Here is a 19,678-nt window from a genome sequence, read left to right on the forward strand (position 1 = left end):
CCACCTAGACCGGCGGGCCATGCGAGTGTGACGTGAAAAAAAATGAATAATATCTACAGTTTTACAAAAGCAAAAAAAGAAAACAACGAGTCTCATGCCAAAATTAAATCTCGACAAATTCCTTGAGCTAATTTTCAGCTGAAATATCAAAATTTGGTTCGGTTGTGGCAGAATCAGGAGGGCCACATTGAAGTACCCAACGGGCCAGATTTGGCCCGCGGGTCCTAGTTTGCCCATGTCATATCTAGCCTTTACTCATAAAATAAATATTACTTATAGTACAAAGTAACCTCTCCATGTGAAGGAATATTCAAAATTAAAAACAAGCAAACAAAAATAACACAAGAGTGACCAAAAATCCATCGTTTTTATTGAAAAATGTAATGTTAGACAGAGAAAAAAAAATGAAAAAAAATAATAATAATAATAACACGCAGATGTAAAAATGCTACAGAAAAAGCAAAAAATCATGTTTCCATGATCTGCAAACAAAAAGAATACTCATCATCAAAAATTATGTGTAAAAATATGCTGTATTTAAGGCTTAAACTTATCCGGACCATACATGGCACCAGGAAAAACAAAACACGCTGGTTAGATTCACATCACACACACAATTTTAACAAAAAAACAACAAAAAAAATTATACACAAAAAATTTTGAAACAAATCAGTGTATTAGTCAACATTTTCGCCAAGTATGTGCCATACTTGAACCAAGCCAAAAGAAAAGGTTACATCAATGGTCCAATCTTTAATGGACAATTAGTTTTTACTACATAATGAATGAAACAATGATAACCAAAAAACTATAATTCAAAATCGTTTGAGACTTTTAAATTGTTACATCATAATAGGATATTTGTTACATCATAATAGGAAAAGTCAATTTTATTACGTCAGAGTATATATAGGAATTAATCCTTCAATGTGCAAAAGTCCTCAATTTTCAATCCTATTCTTCAATAATATGCCTCCTCACTGCCATAACTACACCTTGAGGATGTTTTGAGATATTTTCTTCTATTTTATGAAACTTAACACAATGATAAAACTGAATAAATTGAAGAGATGAATTTACCAAATTTATACATAATTTTTGTGCATAAAAGATTAAAATGAGGTTTCCAGAAATCACAACCGTGTATTAGAATATTTAGAGCTGCAGATCTATTATCCGTATAATCACTCATTAAAATGGTATTATGACATCACAAATTGAAAGTATGATGTCACAATCACAAAGTTATCTAGTTTAAAACCAAGTCTGCATGATGATTTTTTACTGATATACAGAAATGCCAAAAAACTGAATAAGTTCGCCCTAAGTTCGGTTAAACAAAATTATGATCTGAAAATCAAATAAATGTCGATTTTGAGCAACAAAAGTCAGAAATGTGAAATTTTAGATCAATTTTAGAATTGTCTTTTCTCATTAAAGGATGTAATGACAGTTTACTGTGAATTTTCCCATATCTAACACTATTAATGTGAAATACATAATGGCTCAAGTTAATAAAAACATTCACAATTTTACAAAATGTTCATTTTTTGTAAACAAGAAAATTGGCAAAGTCTGTTTTTGAACATAGATTTCGATTTCGCGAATTCCGCTGGCCTCGTTTGGTTAATTTCTTAAATAAATTGTTGTAATAAATACTACCAGTGTTTATTTAGGTAAATCATTATCGACTTTTCCACTTAGTCGTTTAACTTCGCTTTGTAAATCAGAAATTCGTGATTCTAGTTTTTCGATAACGTTCAAAAGTTTATCCATTCCGACTTTATTTTCTTTTATTTCAGAATTTTTGAAAATATTTTCTTTTTCAGCTGCAAAATTTCCAATGTCGATTTTGTGCATCGCTAAATCTTTTAGCGTTTGTTCCATAGCGTCTTCACTTTCTCGTGCAATGGTTTGTGATATATCGAGCATTTCTTTAGGATTACTGATTCCTTGTAAACGTTGCGACCAGACCAAATCGTTAAATATCTTACGCTTGTCATTTAGTGTCACAGGTTGTATTGTTTTTAGGAACGATCGTACTTTACCTGCAAAAGGAAATAAAAGGTATGACAGAAAAACATGAGTATATCAAAGTTTGCATTTTGTAAGTATGAGCTATATCTAGCAAGGCCTTTCAATTTTTTTATTTATCAGTTTTTTGCCCGGTACAGCAGATACTGATATCAAACTATCTGAAACTCATACCTACAATATTTGGATTAAAACAATCAGAAATAAATAATAATAATCTTTAAAATTGTTTGATTTACGGTAAATATTTTTTTATTCTGAAACAAGACAGAAAATCCCGATATATAAATCTTCCTATCTTCAGTTTTCTAAACAAAATTCGTTTTGCCACCATACCTTTTCTGTTCTTTCGAGCTCGTTTTTCTGATTTTCTATTTTTTGAATCAATTTCGTTTTCATCAATATCAACACTTCTTTTTGATCTTCTGTTATTTCTCCTTATGTGTGCTGTATGAATAATATGTTGTAATATAAATTGTAATTCCGTTTAGCATTGGAAACACACGGTTATTATACAAAAAATGCTGTGCCCAAGCTTGTTAATGTATGCAAGTCCACCAAATGTATGTCAGCTTGCATTGGGGGTTATTTCGGCTTAATTTATCATTATTTGGGGGTACTCAAGTTGAGAATTCCTAAAAGAGACCATCTCGTAACCTTTTTCAAAGGAGAATCATGAATACATAATAACATATTCTATATATCTAGAGATAGCAGTATGGGAATGCGAAAATATCATTTTTATACAACTTTTGTTGCTCCTGAAATATGCGCACCAAGATGTCGCATAATCTGAACCCTAACCTGGTACACGACCTGAATTCAGGTTGTGCGCCATCTTGTTGCGCATACTTCAGGAGGTCCCAACTCTCACTATGAACAAGGCTTTAAACAAGGAGCAACTAATATATAGAAACCTAATTTATTTTGAGGTTCATCATTGCCTACCCAATTTGTTACACCCAGGGTGAGGCGGTGGGCATGGGATTTGAACTTGGGTCACGTCTAACAATTTCGCCACTGCTACGAAGTCTCACCTGAAAGCGTATTGGCATCGGTTTCCTCGCTTCCGCTACAAGAATCACAACATTCCGTCCAGGCTCTCAAATCTACAGCTGGAATTTCTTGGCACGAAACAAAATCAGAAATCGGAGTATTTCTGAAAACATCTCTCGGTACACTTGATATGCCGTCAGTATTATCACAAATAATTTTAGCTAAAGACGATTGCCTTATTTCAGTTAACTGCACTGGACTGAAAACTCCTGGGTTTTCGTACCACAGACGATCACCATCACGAATTCTCATGAATTGTTCGGAAATAAGACAACCGAGTGTTGGTCCGAGTCTTGATCCCGATGTTATGTCTTCTAATATCATTCCAACAAATGGATCTATGTTTTCTGGGTTTCCATAAACATTTTGTAGCTGCTGTCGTACCTTTAATTTAAAAAAAAATGTTTGTAATAATAAATATATCAACTCAAAAATAAGAATCTGCATTTGGGTATCATCTTATTTGTTTTAGGTGTCTCATTTGCATACACACTACAATCCACTAAGAGATAATAGATATGTATACAGCCTAATCCAGAAAGTACTATTGAAAACTTTATAACATGAAGTACCATGATTCCAAAAAATTGTTAGTGCAAAGGTTTTTCGGTGATGAGCGTCCTAATATGCAATTTTTTCAGGCCTCTGATTAGTATAATATTATCATATAAGAAGTAATAAACTGGACAAGTGATGTGATGCCCAAGATAACTTTGATATGCTTCCGTACCTGATTGTACAGCCCACAAATGGAATGCAATGTAATTTAAATATTGAAATCAAAATATCCAGAGAATGAGGGTATTTTAATATATTAACTCACACAATGGTCATCAACCATTTTCAAAAATACTCAATTTGGATTATATGATGACTTCCTTTCAATACGATAGATTAATGAAAAAATATGTAATATCATCATTATAAATCTGAATTTCATTCTAGGTAGATGATATTCATGCAAGGTTTTACCTTCTCATATAAAAATGTTAGTCATATTTCATGCATAATAAAGTGAAATCCCCTCCACAGTGGTACCTGTTGATTAGTAATTTCTCCAGCAAGATCATCAAAAGTTCGAGCTCTGGTTAAATTACAAAATTCTCTCCACTCATTATAAAAAGGAAGTGCGTGATCACGTCCTCGTTGAATATTCAAAGCACCAAGATCTAAGGCAACTTCCTCAGCAAGAGCGAATAATCTTTCAATTAGTTCAGAGTTCATGTTGGAATCAGAATCTCGAGCCTGTGGATTGAGATTTTGGAAAAATTATTTTGGAAATAAAAGTTAGCAGAAATTGAACTATCAGTGTTGTTTGGTCAAGATACACTATAGCTCAGTTCTCTATTAATTAGGAAAAAATAGCTAATTGGGAAGAGTACCATAACAAACAATTAAGAGTCTTGTGAAATACTAAGAAAGCGTAAAAAATAGCTGACGAGGCTGAAAAACGAGCAACCAATTATAGAGGAACAGTTACTAGGGTGTCCCATTTGTCATACTTGTCCCACTCCATTTGTAAATGAGACACGTGGACAAGTGGGACTTGTCCCATTTCACTTGTAAGTGGGACACACTATTTTCGAAACACTGACAGCTACTACCCCTCAATGTAAGATACTCTTTTCATTTCTTTTCAGTGATTATTGGAACCAGAAATTGATAGATGTTTCTGTTTTTATTATTCCCAATATACTTTATTGTGATATCTAGAATAGCCTTCAATGGCATAATAGATTGTGTTTCATAGCTGTATCTGTACTGTACCTTCATTGGTTTAGCGATAAGTCCTCTTATCAATGGATCTATTCCACCTTCGTGTATAATTCTATACGGAGCAAAGAATGCTTGATGTAGCATTAAGTTACCATGATCATGTTCACCCCAAGTTTGATTCAATCTGAAAATTTCAAAAACAAGGAAGAATTAAATGGAGGCAGTCCAATGGAAAATTTGATAACAGGCAGTGTGACATCATTCTATGCTACAGACCACAAAAGTTCTCATGCGTTTGGAGGCTAATTAGACTTGTATAGCGAGTATATTCAAAGAAAATGATTGAGTATGAAATCTTTTGAAGATTTTCAAACAACCGGCCATTAAAATGTATAGGAACGTCTTGCTTAACCCTATGAATACCTGGAATATTAATTTTGCAATAAACAATAACAATACTCGTACCTGAACATAATTGGGTTAATCATTGTGTGTCCAAATCTAAAAGCAGCTGTAGCAAATACATTGACTATAGAAGAAGGAGAATTAGGATTGTACATTTTAAATTCTCCAATTCGTTTCTGATATGGTCCGAGGATCTTCGGCAACCAATGCTGGAATAAAAATATGATAAAACACTGATAAAGTCATTTCTTTGCATTCTAGTTTTTACTTGTTTTCCTCCTATTTTGAATTCAATACTGTATATTTTTGACAATATTTTGATGGTTGAAATAATATAAATTAAAAAAAAACTGTATCTCTTAACAAAAATCAATTTGATAAAAATAATGCTTTAGATGTCCGAAGTCTAATTAGCATATCATTTCCCAAATAATCTCAAAAAATACAATACATTGATTGTAAACTTTTAAAATATCCGCCCTTCAAATGAAAAATAATACTAACCGAATATGTTATATGTTGCATTTCAGCTCCGACAATTTTCCTGGCTTCATTAAAAATGGTTTCTCCATTCCAATTTTTATTCAACTGCTTCAATTTTCTTGCAATACGATTGTGTTCTCGCATCCATAATGTATGCATTGAAGTTAAAGAAATCTGTTGCAGAAATGAGATTTTTGGATTTTATTTTATAATCCAGAGCAAAAAGCTAAAATTCATATTCGGTTTGTGACCATATTGGGGGCAAGAATTCAAGCAAATGACCCCATGTAAGTGATAGGCCTAGGTAAAACAATCAATTTTACCAAGACTGCGATCTGAGCACACAAAATCATACCTGTTCATTGCATCGGTGATCCCCACATAAAAAGCACGGAACACTTCTTTCTTGAGGACTTTCTGAGTCTCCTCTTCTACACTCAATCGGTGCGACTGGTCGAATCACAGAAGAATCTGTAAAATCAATGAAAATTCATTGTAATTCAATACTCATGTATTAATTTATAATAAAGCTTAAGTGAAAAACTTACCAGAATCAAGGTCGGAGTATACGTTATATGGTAGCAAAGGTTTTTGTCCAGGTTCGAGAGGTTGACCTTCTTTCAATAATCCAAGGTCAGAGGTCAAATCTCGTAAATTTTTAGTTTCTTCATCCGTACTTCCGTACACATTTGAGGCATCTTGATATGAGGTAATCTGAATTGAACATTGTTGTTTTCACTCTAAGCAAGGCTTTAAGCAATATACTTTTATAAGAAGGAAAAGTTAAAAAGACCATATTTATTCTGGTTTCTTTTAACCTACTCAACTCATCCAATCTCATGTGAGTGAGTGAGTATGAGATGACTCATAGCCTGACCAGAGCTTAAACCGGAAGTATCTTACCTAAGATATCATCATAAGCCAGCCATTTTACTCAAAACAAGACTTTGGAAAAGTGACTTTTAAAAGGAAATAACTTTGAAAAGACCAAATTTTTTGGTTTAATTTTAGTCTACTTAACTCACTCAATCTAAGGAGAGTGATTAGCGTGAGATGACTCGTGGATGGATATGCAATACCATCATAACCTAGCCCTTGTGCTAATCCTTAACGATCAGAAGCACCACAATCTTACTTGGTTAATTTGCTCTCTTCGTGACAAAGCACTAAAAAATACTGAAGTTATTCCCGAACCACAGACAGCACTCGATCGAGTGAATTCCATACATGTTGTTGTTGCTCCATCGAGAGTATTTGAGCCTCGATGACTATGATGAGTTGCGTGATGATGGAATGTTCTGTGACGAGGGTCATTTGGGTTCACTGAAAACAAGATATAAAATGATCCTACATAGGATTCTTACCCCCAAACCCCTATGGGGTAATCAACTAGCTCCCTAAAACAACACAAATAAAGAAACAAAAATATTTTAATTATTTATTTACCTTCAATGGGAAAACAAGGGGCATCGTGATCGCAAGAATCCTTACAAGCGACTCCGTCAGAAAATCTCTTAATACTCGGAGCCATCGTTGTAAAATCTAAGTCATGATCGATAAACTGACCCCACTGCATCGTCATGTGGGTAAAATCAGCATCTGTTGAAGGCCTGGGTTCTCGAGACATCAAAACTTCAATTGAAACTCTTCTGGGGCTGGGTAATGTGCGGCCGTGATACCTATAAATGGAGAATTCAAAAAAACAATGATAAACAAGTGATAAATCTGGTAATAGAAAATATAATTTATTTGAAACTTACAATTTGTTGGAATCCCATCCAACAGGGGCATTGAATCCATTCTCATAAATTGGCTTTAAAATTCGATGGAAAGGCGTTAAAGATGCACCCCACATTGGATGTTGAAGATTATTGCATGTACCATCTGAAGTTCGATATCTAAAAAATTGAAGTTGCAATCATAAAAAATACTATTCATGAAAATTTGTATCAGTATAATATTTAATAACAATTAACGCTTTTAAAAATATCTTACTTTCTATGGAAACATATATTTGAAGAACAGTCAGGTATTTTCTGATGTGCAGAACATCCTGATAAATTAGCTACAATGGCAACAACTTCTGTTCCAATGACTGGAATTACTTCTTGTTCTGAGTCATCTCCAGCATTAACAGTACGACTCTGCACTTCGACTGCTGTAAAAAATATAGAAAGATTTAACAGGTCAATTTATTAATCATTTATTTCCTCCACACAAGGCCCAGCCACTCGTATCTAACGATATGTAGGGATGTACTATTATTTGAAAGGACCAAAAACTTTCTGATTTGACATTCCCTACTTAATTTGAACCCTGAGTATGGTAGTGTGCATGGAATTGGAAGCCGAGATGTATAACCCGCAATGCTAACACAGTTAAGCCTAATGCTTTAACCACTAAACCAGTTCTCATCTTTAGGAAAAAATTTGCATAACAGCCCCTTACAATTTTTCTGATGACTCGCAGACCACTAAAGAATTCAGAATAGCTACACGATATATCAAGCATTCATTTATGATATGTCATTAATAGAGTTCAATGGGATGCAATAGCTTGACTGTCACTTGTTCATGTATTTAGGGTCAATGTTGCTACTCGCTCCCGCTAAACTTGTTTCCCAGACCCCTATTCGACTGCAGACCCCAAGAACCAATGCGTCAACCATCATTCCCTGTCTCTAATTTCAATGGATGTACCTCTCATGAAAAATTGAAAAAAAAATTACCTGCTATGGGTGGAGTTGTGACAGGACTATCAGGAAACTTGTTGTTATCGAGAGCAAATCTTTTCAATTTTGCTCCTCTTCTTATGCAGCATTCAATCATATGTAACGAAACCTCAAATACTTCTGCGGCTCTCATCATATTCACTCCTCGTCTAGTTGAAGGAAACCTCATGAGTGCGAGTAAGTCACTCGAAGATTGTCTCTGTCGCCTGGAATTAATTAATTAGGAATTGTTTAAAATAATTTTAATATTATACATTGAATGTAAGTGCTATAGTGATTTTCATCAGTGTGAAAACGGCCAGTAAGTAAGCAGTTACTTAACTGTAGATTTTAACTTGAGTGCATTGCATCATTACTCGAAATAGAAAAAACTGACGAGTCAATTTATACTTGAACTTCGAAAAATGGTAAATTTACCAGAAAAAACACTTGTCTAAATTTTCAAAATACTTTCTTTAACTGATTAGTTTATACATTTTTGTCATTTCCATGTGACATCTTGATTTATTTAAAATTCTATGAATAAAAGATTTAGACAACAATATCAATAAAATGTCTTTAGGTCTCTTTAAAATGTTAAAAACGACTTATACAAATATTAACAAATTCCCAAAAAATTAGGTTAATATTATGTCCATATCATTCATCACAATTTAGGATTACGCTGGAAAAAATTAAGGCATCAAAAATGTCAATTTTCTTGCAAAAAAATCATTGTAAATTTATTGGATAAAATGCTTTTTGGCACAAAATATGTCATTTTTTGGGTTGGATATGCAAACATGAATACATTTTTGTCAGATTACCACGAATTTGCTAACTTTTTGCAAAAATTTTCTGCTCGTACCTGTCGTTAAAATGATGAATTGTGTTATTGATAGCACCATCAATATTCTGAGTAACAAGGTTAACTGTGCTACTTAGTTCATTCAATCTTGAATTAAATGAGGCTGAAAAATAATGGTTTCAATTAACGTTAATACTTTATACACACACATAGAATAACTCATGTGTAAAAAGAGGATTACGGAGAATTTAAGAGAGAAAAATTACTTCTTGGCAATAAACTCTACTCTATTATGCCGTAAAATTAATATACCGGTATGTGACAAATTTGTGGAAGATATCAAAATTTCAATATCAGCTAAATCAGTAGTCCTCAAACATTTATGATATATGGCCCTTTTTAAGGGCTCTCAACACGTGTGGCACCTGGCTCTGCCATATAATCCTAGTTTTGCTTTGATGATGTTTCCATCAGTTATTTTCTTCACAATGAAATGCCAACAAATGAAAAAAAAGAATAACGCATTACAGTCAAATAATTAAACAAACCTGATTATTATGAGTTAATGTAGTCATGGCGATCTATGACCAAAATGGTGATATTCAAAATTGTGGGATCCTAGCAAAAATCTATTTGAAGTTCAATTTCCAACCTTCGATTTTTATATGCTGAGGTTTAAACACTACAATACTGCGATTTGACCCAGTATACAATGACTTGAGTAGTTTCTCTTACATTTCCCAGATTAAATAATTTATTTCCTGTAACCTCCAACCTCAAATCGAAAGCAAAATTTGACTTAAGTTTCAGTAGCGCCCCAAGCAATTCTTCAAAATTTACCATAAACTTACTAGTTTGACGTTTTTGTCGGAAATTTGTTCCAATACCGAGTTCTGTTCTCAGAAGATTATTTAGAGTTTCTTGGTTGAGTTCATCTGGGCGATGTGTGACATCTAATGTACAAAAATTTAGATTGTCTTTCAGTTAGGGATGCTTGTGTCACAGGATAAAAATGCATTCTTTATATATATTTTTCTTTCTATATACACTATAAGTGATTATATTGACATTACAGATTGGAAAACAATGGTTTCATCCTGGGTCTAATCGTTTATCTCTGAAAATCATGCTTTTACAGTGCCTAGTTAGAAGTGAAAATTTTAGACACATTAGTTTGAAGTTTCATATTTCATTCATTACTTTTAAAAAATAGTTTAATATGAATTGAATTAATGTACTATTAATTCTTACCATTTTCATCAAAATGTGAACAACCTTGCTGAAGACAGCCAGGCGGTAAAATATCCAATAATTTCGATACAATTTCTTCAGTTGAACTTCGGACTGTCACAGTGAGTGTCATACCTGACAAAAAATATGTTCAAAATTAACTGTCATCGATCAACCGAGCGTGAGTCTGCGGTATTTATTTATTTGTTGCAAATTTATCCAAATTTTGACACCAATAAGCACAATAATATTTCCAAATCAAATTCAATATTTTAAATTTCAGAAATTACGATTCATTGCCAAATTCTAATTTTGGAATTTTGCGTTTTTTGTCATCTTCGACATAAATTCTCATTGACTTACTTGCTCTTGCAGATGTTGGTCCACTTCTTGCAATACATTCATATCGTCCAGCGTCATCTTGACCGACGTCCATTATTGTTAAATAACTGTTTGGAGGTGGTGATATAGAATATCTTTCATCTAAAAAAGTTATCGGTAATAGAGTGAGGTTGGAGTGAGTTTATCACTCGACTTGAGTGAGACATCTTTTGAACACTCAAATGCTTCTCAATCAAAATTAAAAATGATGACATCTAATAGGAATCACTGGAAATGAGTCAATCAGAGTAATGGCGAGTGAATAATGACTCAGTGTGTATTTCTGTCTCATATGCTATATTGACTCGCCCTCAAGTCAATTTGTTTTAAAGCAATTGCTTTCAAGATCTTCTCAACTTGAGAGGGCAGCTACCGAGTATTTTGCACATCGGCAAAGGAAATGTGTTTGTCGCAATATAAAAATCTTGTGTTTGAAATTTATGCCCAAAATTTCAACAATCGCGTAACAAAAAGTAGATTTTATCCCAAATCAAAAATAATTCGGTCTTCCCAGAAACATTCTTTATGTATATGTGAATAGCATTGCTCAGAGCAAACATTATATAAATAGCAGGTTTTAATCCTACTATGGGCATTATGACTATTTTAGATTTTTCACCTGATGATACGATTCCTACACTATCTTTAGCCCATGATATTGTGAGAGAATTTAAACCGTCATCATCTTCTGTTTGTACATGACATGGGATTCGTATTCTTGATCCAGAATCTACATTCAAGTCAGAAGGTGTCCTATAGGAGTAAACAAGAGTATTTTTGTAAAAATGAAATTTTCACCAAATTCACATCAGCTGATAGTAGTAACTAAAAGTAAATTCCATTTCAATATAAATAGATGAATATCTATATTTAAGTGTGAAACATGAGCAAAAAACATTACGTACTGTATCTTTACTCATGTGTGTTCATGTTTAAGCATAAATTGTCGGATTATGATTTGATAGGGTCACACTCAATAGCTTGGCTAGCAAGGTTGTCGCCCATGGGATGCCTGTTGCACACCCTGGTTTAAGTAGTTAATAATTTGTGCGTAAATAGACATTATAGTACCGGTGAGAGTAAAATGGTCAGCTTTGTTATCTGATTAAATTAATCATTATCAAGTTTTTTAGATCTTTGGAATTTGAATTTTTCGTAAAATCTAACCTTGTAAATTGTATACTTTGGAATGGAATGACTTCCAGGGTTATTTCAGCTTTCCTGGCTCCAAGTGGATTAGCAGCTTCACAAGTAAACACTCCAGCATCTCTTGTTTCCACTCTCAAAATTCTTAATGTACCGGATGGCAAGATGCTGTATCTGTCATCATCAGGTATGGCTCTACCTAAAAAACCAAAAAACTTTTTCTAATTTTAACCTTTATACTATCGCTCCCAAATTCTATCGAATTGATATCAGTTTTTATATTTAACTGGAACACGAACAAAAAAAACAATTTACCATTAACTGTCCATACAATATGAGGTTGAGGTATTCCTGATGCTTGGCATTGGAAATCTACTGTTCTTCCCTGTCTTACTCTCTGATTTTGTGGTCGCACAATAAAATGTGGAGCAACTAAAATTCATAAAATGCAAGGTTAGAAATTTATTAATATTGAGAGCGAGAAATTTTGATGCGAATATTTTATGCCGTGGAATGCAAAATAATTCGTTATGATTACAAAATTTGTAATTTGTATAGAAAAGTCAAGTCAGATTTTAGTGAACGTTTATAAAAATATCGATACAATCAGTAATCGATAGTTTATTTTTTTACCATAAAGAAAATACGCACTCTTTATACACAAATTAAAATAAACTTTCCAACATCGCATTTCAGTTTAAAAGGAGACTTGAAAAACCAATACTGCGCAGTGGCATGCAATAATATAAAACAAATTGAGAATAGAATATTCAACTAAATCAATGCAATAATGTTAATTGCATTTACAAATTACTCCTTTACCTCTGACTGAAAGATCTGCGTGTGATTCTGCTGTACCAACTAAATTATATAATCGACACGTATATTTGCCTTCATCTCCAGGGTTCACAACACGTATGAGCAGTGTTCCTTTAAAAAAAAACATAAAAAATTTTTTTTTTAAAATAAAAAATAATAAAAAATAAAAAAATTATTTTTGGATACATGAATAAGCAATATAAAAAACTTGTATAAAACAAATTTTAAGATGCATAAAAGCGACAAAGAAAATAAAAAAAAAACTAATTTAATACTATGAAATAATTTCAGAGCTAACATACTATATCCATAGTACTAAAAATGTAAAATTGTCTGAAATGGATTAATTACCAGATGACATGACGAGGTATCTTTGATCTCGAGGAAGTCTACGCCCGTTTTTCAGCCATGTTATGGTTGGTGATGGATTGCCAGTGAAATGGCATTGAAAAAGTGCACTGTCACCTTGCAACACCATGAGATCTTCAGGCCTTTGAGTGAAAACTGGGGGACCTATGATAAATTGTAAATAAAGAGTAAAATGATACAAAAAGATATCGTACTTTGAGTTAGATGAGATTGAATACAGAAAAGAGGTTTTACATGTATTTTGCTCAGAACATGCCTCTTAACAAGTAGGTGCTGTTAGCTAAGGTGCTACTATAGTTTGGAAGCAGATCAGACCGAAATCTTTGGGTAGGATACGTTGAGTTGAAACTATTCCGTGTCATAATCATGTGACTGCTTGTCTATGGCCTAGCTTGGGACAGTGAAAGAGTTTTATTTTAAATACAAGAATTATTATAATGATACTTACTTCTCACAATAACTTCTGCAGTTGTGTTGACTGAGCCTTCGTCATTGGTTGCAATGCAAGTATACGATCCATTATCTGACGTTTCAGTGCGACGGAAATGCAAGGAACCTAGAATCGCACACAAATAATTGATGTAATTGGACATAACATGGATTTGAGCCAATTTGATAGAGTAGTATTTGAATGGTGTCTCACTTATTTTCCCATGGAATTAGTTTTTTTTTTTATTTGTTAAATCTAAAGGCTTATTAAATTATATATGAATGAGTCAAGACTAATTCTAAATGGAGTATGTGAAAATTCAGTAAAATCACATAATTTCATAGTAAATTTAGTTGAGCAGACAATATTGGATGATGACGAAACATCATAGATGAATTGTTAGTCAAATATACTAATTTTTTCACTGCAGAAAAACCATATCTACCCCAGTTTGTCTTAAAGCATCTTGTATACAGTAATTCTAAGCCAGCTTTATAATCTAACTTTGCAAAGAAAAGATTTCAATCTAACCTGAACTTGTAATTATTAAAGCGTTTTGTGAGTTCACAGGGTTTCCATCCTTTATCCAACTAATCGTAGGTTCAGGGGTTCCAGCTGCTCTGCATTCTAAAGTGGTAGGTTCACCAACACGAACCTGAAAATAATTGAAAATTTTTCAGAAATTAGTGTTTACCAAGAAAAGCTCGAATTGAGCATGAACATTTCCATGCTTTATGTTACCCTATTAATCTTTTGCATATGTAAAAGATTGGCCATTTGGCTTGCCGGTGTGACGCATCGTGCTGAGTGTTAGGAATACACTGGCCACTACACCTAAGATTACCCAGTGTGGGTTCAATCCAATCCAGTGGGGAATATTAATATGTGAGTGGACTCCTCGCTGCCGTAGGGTGGTTCACGTAACAGCTGGTCGGTCAAGGCTTCCTCTACCATCAGGTTATGCATATGAAACAAATATCTGGCTAGCCATTCCAATACCTGACATGAACTGGGAACTGGATGAGAGGCCATGGTTCGCCATATGATTAAGCCGTCCTATCAGCTTTTCTCTCTCTCAGAATAAATATGTAAATGCAATCCTATCCTGATGTAGAGAATATATTAAGTTTGATTTGCATACAGCCCATGCATTGCTTGACCAACTGACCTGAACGTCCTGTGGTCTTGATATAAAGAATGGAGGTCCGCTTGTCGATCCCCGATAAACAACTTGCACTTGTCTACTTTCAGCACTTCCGATTGTATTAGTTGCAACACATTTGTATAAACCTGTGAAAAAGGTACAAATACAAATTTAATAAAAAAAATATTAAATTTGCTTTGGATATTAAATCAATACTTGTTATTCTGCTTCAACCAATGCTCTATAAAAAATAGAAATTTCAAGTAGAATTTTATTAACCTTCATCTACTTTCTTTGGGTTCATAATGATCAAGGATCCACCAACACTCTGTCTTCTTCTTGCATCACTTGGTACAACTTCTCTAAAAAATAAAGATTTTTATATAATGATATAGTATTTCACCAATATTTCATAATTCACCAAATATCCCTAAAAAGATTTCATTTCTGGGGTAGCTTCATGGCACATATTTCAATGATTCAATCTAGTCATTTCAATCCACTTCTTGAATAAATTGCATACAATGGGAACTTTGGTTAATCCTTTAAATAGCTACAAAATATTTTTCAAGTATGACATCAACATTTTTGCATATCCCTGTCAAAATCTTGAAGACATAAAGCACAACTAGTGTAAGCAAAACATAGCATTTTTTCAATGTTTTGAATTTCATACACAGTGTTTGGTGTTTCATACACTCTGCACGAAGCTTGTTTCTCGATAAATGTAAAGTCGTAGTAAATTCACCATTGTTTAAAGATTTTTCAAATATACCCTATAAAATACCTACCCATTATGATACCAAACAATGTGGGGCTGAGGTGAACCACTTGCTGTACACGACATGTAAATTGTCTCTCCTTCTCTAACTTGAGTGCTGTGAGGTTCAGTCACAATAGCAGGAGCGGCTATCAAACAAAAATAGATTTAAAAACTGAAAAGGATTTTTTATACAAATAATTTGATACTTTGAGAATCATTTTATAAAATATAATCAATTTTAAATATTTTAAACTGAAAATAAATCAGCAAGATTGCAATATTTACATATCATAAATGATAAGGCTCGGATAGTTATTTGTTTCACATGCATGGACTTGATGACCATCAATTATGTAAACCCCTCTACAGCAGTGAGGAATCCAGCAATCCTTTTGAACATAATTATCCATCACAGAATTCTATTCTGCAAAACCATGAGCCAGTGAAATTTTTAGGCTTCGAAACCATAAACTTCAAAGGTGAAACCTTTCAATTTAAACATTTTTGGAAGTTATTTTTGCATATTTGTTTGATATATATTTCATCACTGATAAATCATACTTTATTAAACCACAATATCTAATAGTCCATAAAAAAATGCTAACGGAGGAACTCACGAAAACCACCTATTACTCTTTTGAACCCTGAAATTTAACCACAAAATATACAAATATTAGAATGAAAAAACTGACTGCATTTAAATTCCCGCAATGGTATTGTTGATATAGAGCGACCAAACAGGTGTCTTGGAGCGTTGCAAGTGACTGTGGCTTGAATATTTCCTCCGAGTGATAGGAGCATTCTTGCGAACCATAGAAGTTTGCAATCACACATGAGTTGGTTGTTATCGAGTCGTCTGAGTATAAAAAAATAGAATATTATAAACGATCATGCATGAAAATGAGATAATGGAGCGCCACATTTCTGAAACTTATGTTTCGTTACGTAAAAAAATAATTGATTATATTTCAAGCAATGGCTTTGCACTATTTTTAAAAAAAAATGGTTGAAATTTCTAAACATAATATTTAATGCAGTCCAGCTGCCAATCGTCAGATCATCTTTGGTGTTGAATGTATTGGACTTAATGGATGTTTCCCCGACCCTTGACCCCAAATAACTTCTCCCTATAATTTATTATTGCAAAAGATTTTCACCTCCAACATGACCCCTAGATTTTTTTATGAAGTTGTAATTAAAATGAATGCAATAAAATATATTAATTAATTACTTACAGTCTTTTTAATGATGATAGTCCATCAAATAGCCCTTCTGGTAATGTAGTGAGGACATTATTATGCAGGAACCTAAGAAGTACAAATAGTTAGACTTATATTTGTTACTTCTTAACATTAACCCTAATTTTGACAGCAAGTAATATTGACATTTCTTTTTCAGAATTGATCTAAGTAACAACCAAGCTTGATTCAGATATGAACTTGATGGATAATTTCATATGTGATCCATGCTTGTCCAAGTATGTTACTGGTCAAATTTTGAAAGAGATATTTCCATATAAACACCAGCAAGCACTACAAGTGGAAATCATGCATGAAACAATCGTATTTCTAATTTGAATGCATTCTCAAACATACAAATACAGTACACATCTCAAATCAACAAGCGTCTTTCCGGCAGGGCAATAATAAAGTTTTTTCACATACACATTCACATTCTTTCATTTTATTAAGAGATTCTCTCAATTCTCAAAGTAAGGCATACTCACTCAAAAGTAAAGGAGACTCAAGTCTGAGAAAGGTTACATGGGTGCCCACTGTAATGTCATTAGTCACTAAATCTAAATAGGTTTGAAACAGATAAATGACAGTTTTGTTTTCAAATTGAGATGCAATGTCTGCCAAATACTCTCAAAGTTTTAACAGTTTTGCAAAAATCTTTTTTCTCATTTTCAGTATATTTCAGTCCTAAATCTTGTTTAAACAAAGTGTGTTTTGACATATTACGATGTAACAAAGTTCAAGTTCACAAGTAAAAGAATTGTTATATTGAATTTTTCAAAGCTATGCTAATTTTGATGCCATAACAAGTGCAAACAAAATAAAGTGGAAAATTGGGTCGTCAAATATTGTGAAAATAAACCTAATATAACTGAAATGATGTGGTAATATATTGCAAGTAAAAAGTATCACTTTCGAAATTTAGGTTTTCATGGTCTATTAACCTAGTCTCAATATATGCAGATTAGTGTCATCTACTCCTGACTGTAATAAATCTAGTTTACGTCTGCTGTGAAAAATTTCCATTTCTATTCTGTTATGAAAGAGTAAAGTGAAACTATATGGAAACGCGTTAGGGCATTCTCACTAGCATTAGATGTGTGTTTAACTATATTTCTTATTTGGAAATGGAATCATAGTTATCTTTGATTTATAAATTACGGAAGATGATAATATCAAGATGTCTAAAAAGGCAATTTGTCTTGCTGAACAGATTTTCAGAAAAAAAATGGAAATGAACTATTGAATATATTTTAAATTCGGACATGTTCAACAATGAAATTTGCAAACATCAAAACAACTCAATATGATAGGTGTATATGTATAGAAAGAAAATTTGCACTTGGGAGAATTTGGGCAATACCAGACCTAGGTCTGAGTATCTTTCACTAACGATTACTTAACACCCTTACATTAAATCAAAATGTTTTCAAATCCTAATTAGATTATGTGATCTCAAGTTTCACATCAGTTACTAATGTGATTATGTTGTCTTATTAGCTTTCCTTTTTGATGGCATAGAGATGAAATCCTATCTACATATGAAAACATAGAGGTCGAAAATCACTCAAATATTTTGCAAAGTATATATAATTGAACCAAAACTGTCAAAATTTGAAGATATATTTTCAGCGTAAATGTGAAAATGAGGACCATGTATTTTCAACACTTATTTAAAAGTTAATATTTGTTTCAAAATAGTTTTTTGACCCCAAAACCTTATTTTCTATCGGCAACGAAGCAAATTAAAGTATGGTGTCCTGTATCGTTAATAAACGCAAGATGTACCACCTCCCTGCCGACTTTGTTTGTTTTGTAACCACACTGGATCGTTTTAAGTGTATATCGTAACAAATACAAGAGGACGGTGCATTGAAAATGTCAGCATAGTGTGTAATTCCATGTTTTGGGGTAAACATAAACCTAAGCCAACTTGTCAGCATTCTACTTGAATTCAGATGACCCGCTGATACTCTTTTAGTCTGATGCTGAAGCGACTACCACATAAAAATTATCAAGTCTGGCCATAGATATAGGATAAGATGTTTTCATATGTATCATGGTGAAAGAAAAGTTGATGAGACATCTCACTCAAAATGGCATGTCTTTTGAGTACTAAAACAGATATAGATAATATGACAAGTAAATTATTTCAAATGCATATTTCAACTGTACTTTTAAAATTTTGTTAGCATAGTGAAATATGTAAGATTAATGTTTATTTGTTACGTATTCAAGATGATCAAAAATGGCCAATTTATTTGGATATAATACATGAGGAAAAAATTATTGAATTTATTTTTCTTTGAACTCGCGTAGCTGTGATCTTGTGTTCATTTTGGAAAAATAAGCCTAAATTCGAAACGAAAAGTTCCGAAGAAAAAAGAAAATAATTGTGTTGAAAAATTCAACCAAACAAGTAGCATTATGAATAACTGTTCGAACTTCGTAGTATAGTATGTTTTAAGTAGATTCCTGCTATGCGATTTTTTTCTCAAATATCAGAGAACTTCAACTCAAGATTTATACAACCGATAGTTTTATTTTGTCAAACTTTTCAGATAAAATGTGGTTTTACACCCACACATACTATGGTTTTACCTAACCCTATGAAAACATACCTTGGATATCTAATATAAGGTGTGTATGTTTACAGACAGCAAAAGAAATTGTGGAAAGCCATGGAATGAAAAAATAGCATTGAAATATGACTGACTGATCGACTAAATTTTTAGGTACCGGTAATAGAGTGAATATTCCAGTAACTCTTTGTCCATAGGAAATCGAGTTTGATTTTGATGTAATTTTGTTCAAACCAGGTTGTGAGTCTTTCATTAAAAATGGATTTGTGAATTTTTGATAAGGAATAAAAAAAGCTTCTACAAGAATATGAAAATTCAATACACTTTCAAAAAACACAACAAAACACCCAAGCAACATTCACCA

The 19,678-nt window shown here is 32.9% G+C and overlaps 1 protein-coding gene across 3 annotated transcripts in view; it reads right to left on the bottom strand.

Annotated features, from left to right (window-relative positions):
• Nucleotides 1-355: 355 nt before the first annotated feature.
• The window catches only part of LOC120333969 (peroxidasin homolog), a 39,905-nt gene continuing 20,582 nt past the window's right edge, over nt 356-19,678 (bottom strand). For 2 of the 3 annotated variants that reach the window (XM_039401398.2, XM_039401396.2), the window contains 30 exons: nt 16,730-16,801; nt 16,187-16,350; nt 15,523-15,640; nt 15,011-15,093; nt 14,756-14,877; nt 14,119-14,242; nt 13,606-13,713; nt 13,140-13,301; nt 12,792-12,899; nt 12,285-12,401; nt 11,991-12,168; nt 11,443-11,576; nt 10,806-10,925; nt 10,464-10,577; nt 10,064-10,165; nt 9,273-9,375; nt 8,423-8,631; nt 7,690-7,852; nt 7,455-7,592; nt 7,141-7,373; nt 6,830-7,017; nt 6,243-6,408; nt 6,050-6,165; nt 5,716-5,868; nt 5,272-5,420; nt 4,858-4,990; nt 4,129-4,335; nt 3,072-3,474; nt 2,371-2,481; nt 356-2,048 (listed from right to left, as the gene is read on the bottom strand). In XM_039401398.2, the coding sequence (XP_039257332.2) occupies nt 1,669-2,048; nt 2,371-2,481; nt 3,072-3,474; nt 4,129-4,335; nt 4,858-4,990; nt 5,272-5,420; nt 5,716-5,868; nt 6,050-6,165; nt 6,243-6,408; nt 6,830-7,017; nt 7,141-7,373; nt 7,455-7,592; nt 7,690-7,852; nt 8,423-8,631; nt 9,273-9,375; nt 10,064-10,165; nt 10,464-10,577; nt 10,806-10,925; nt 11,443-11,576; nt 11,991-12,168; nt 12,285-12,401; nt 12,792-12,899; nt 13,140-13,301; nt 13,606-13,713; nt 14,119-14,242; nt 14,756-14,877; nt 15,011-15,093; nt 15,523-15,640; nt 16,187-16,350; nt 16,730-16,801 (4,678 nt within the window). In that variant the 3' untranslated portion in view covers nt 356-1,668. The remainder of the gene's footprint in view (nt 2,049-2,370; nt 2,482-3,071; nt 3,475-4,128; nt 4,336-4,857; nt 4,991-5,271; nt 5,421-5,715; nt 5,869-6,049; nt 6,166-6,242; nt 6,409-6,829; nt 7,018-7,140; nt 7,374-7,454; nt 7,593-7,689; nt 7,853-8,422; nt 8,632-9,272; nt 9,376-10,063; nt 10,166-10,463; nt 10,578-10,805; nt 10,926-11,442; nt 11,577-11,990; nt 12,169-12,284; nt 12,402-12,791; nt 12,900-13,139; nt 13,302-13,605; nt 13,714-14,118; nt 14,243-14,755; nt 14,878-15,010; nt 15,094-15,522; nt 15,641-16,186; nt 16,351-16,729; nt 16,802-19,678) is intronic. The other variant, XM_039401397.2, reaches the window with a different exon arrangement.

This window comes from Styela clava, chromosome 15 (genome assembly GCF_964204865.1).
Source record: "Styela clava chromosome 15, kaStyClav1.hap1.2, whole genome shotgun sequence".
Classification (NCBI taxonomy): Eukaryota; Metazoa; Chordata; class Ascidiacea; order Stolidobranchia; family Styelidae; genus Styela; species Styela clava.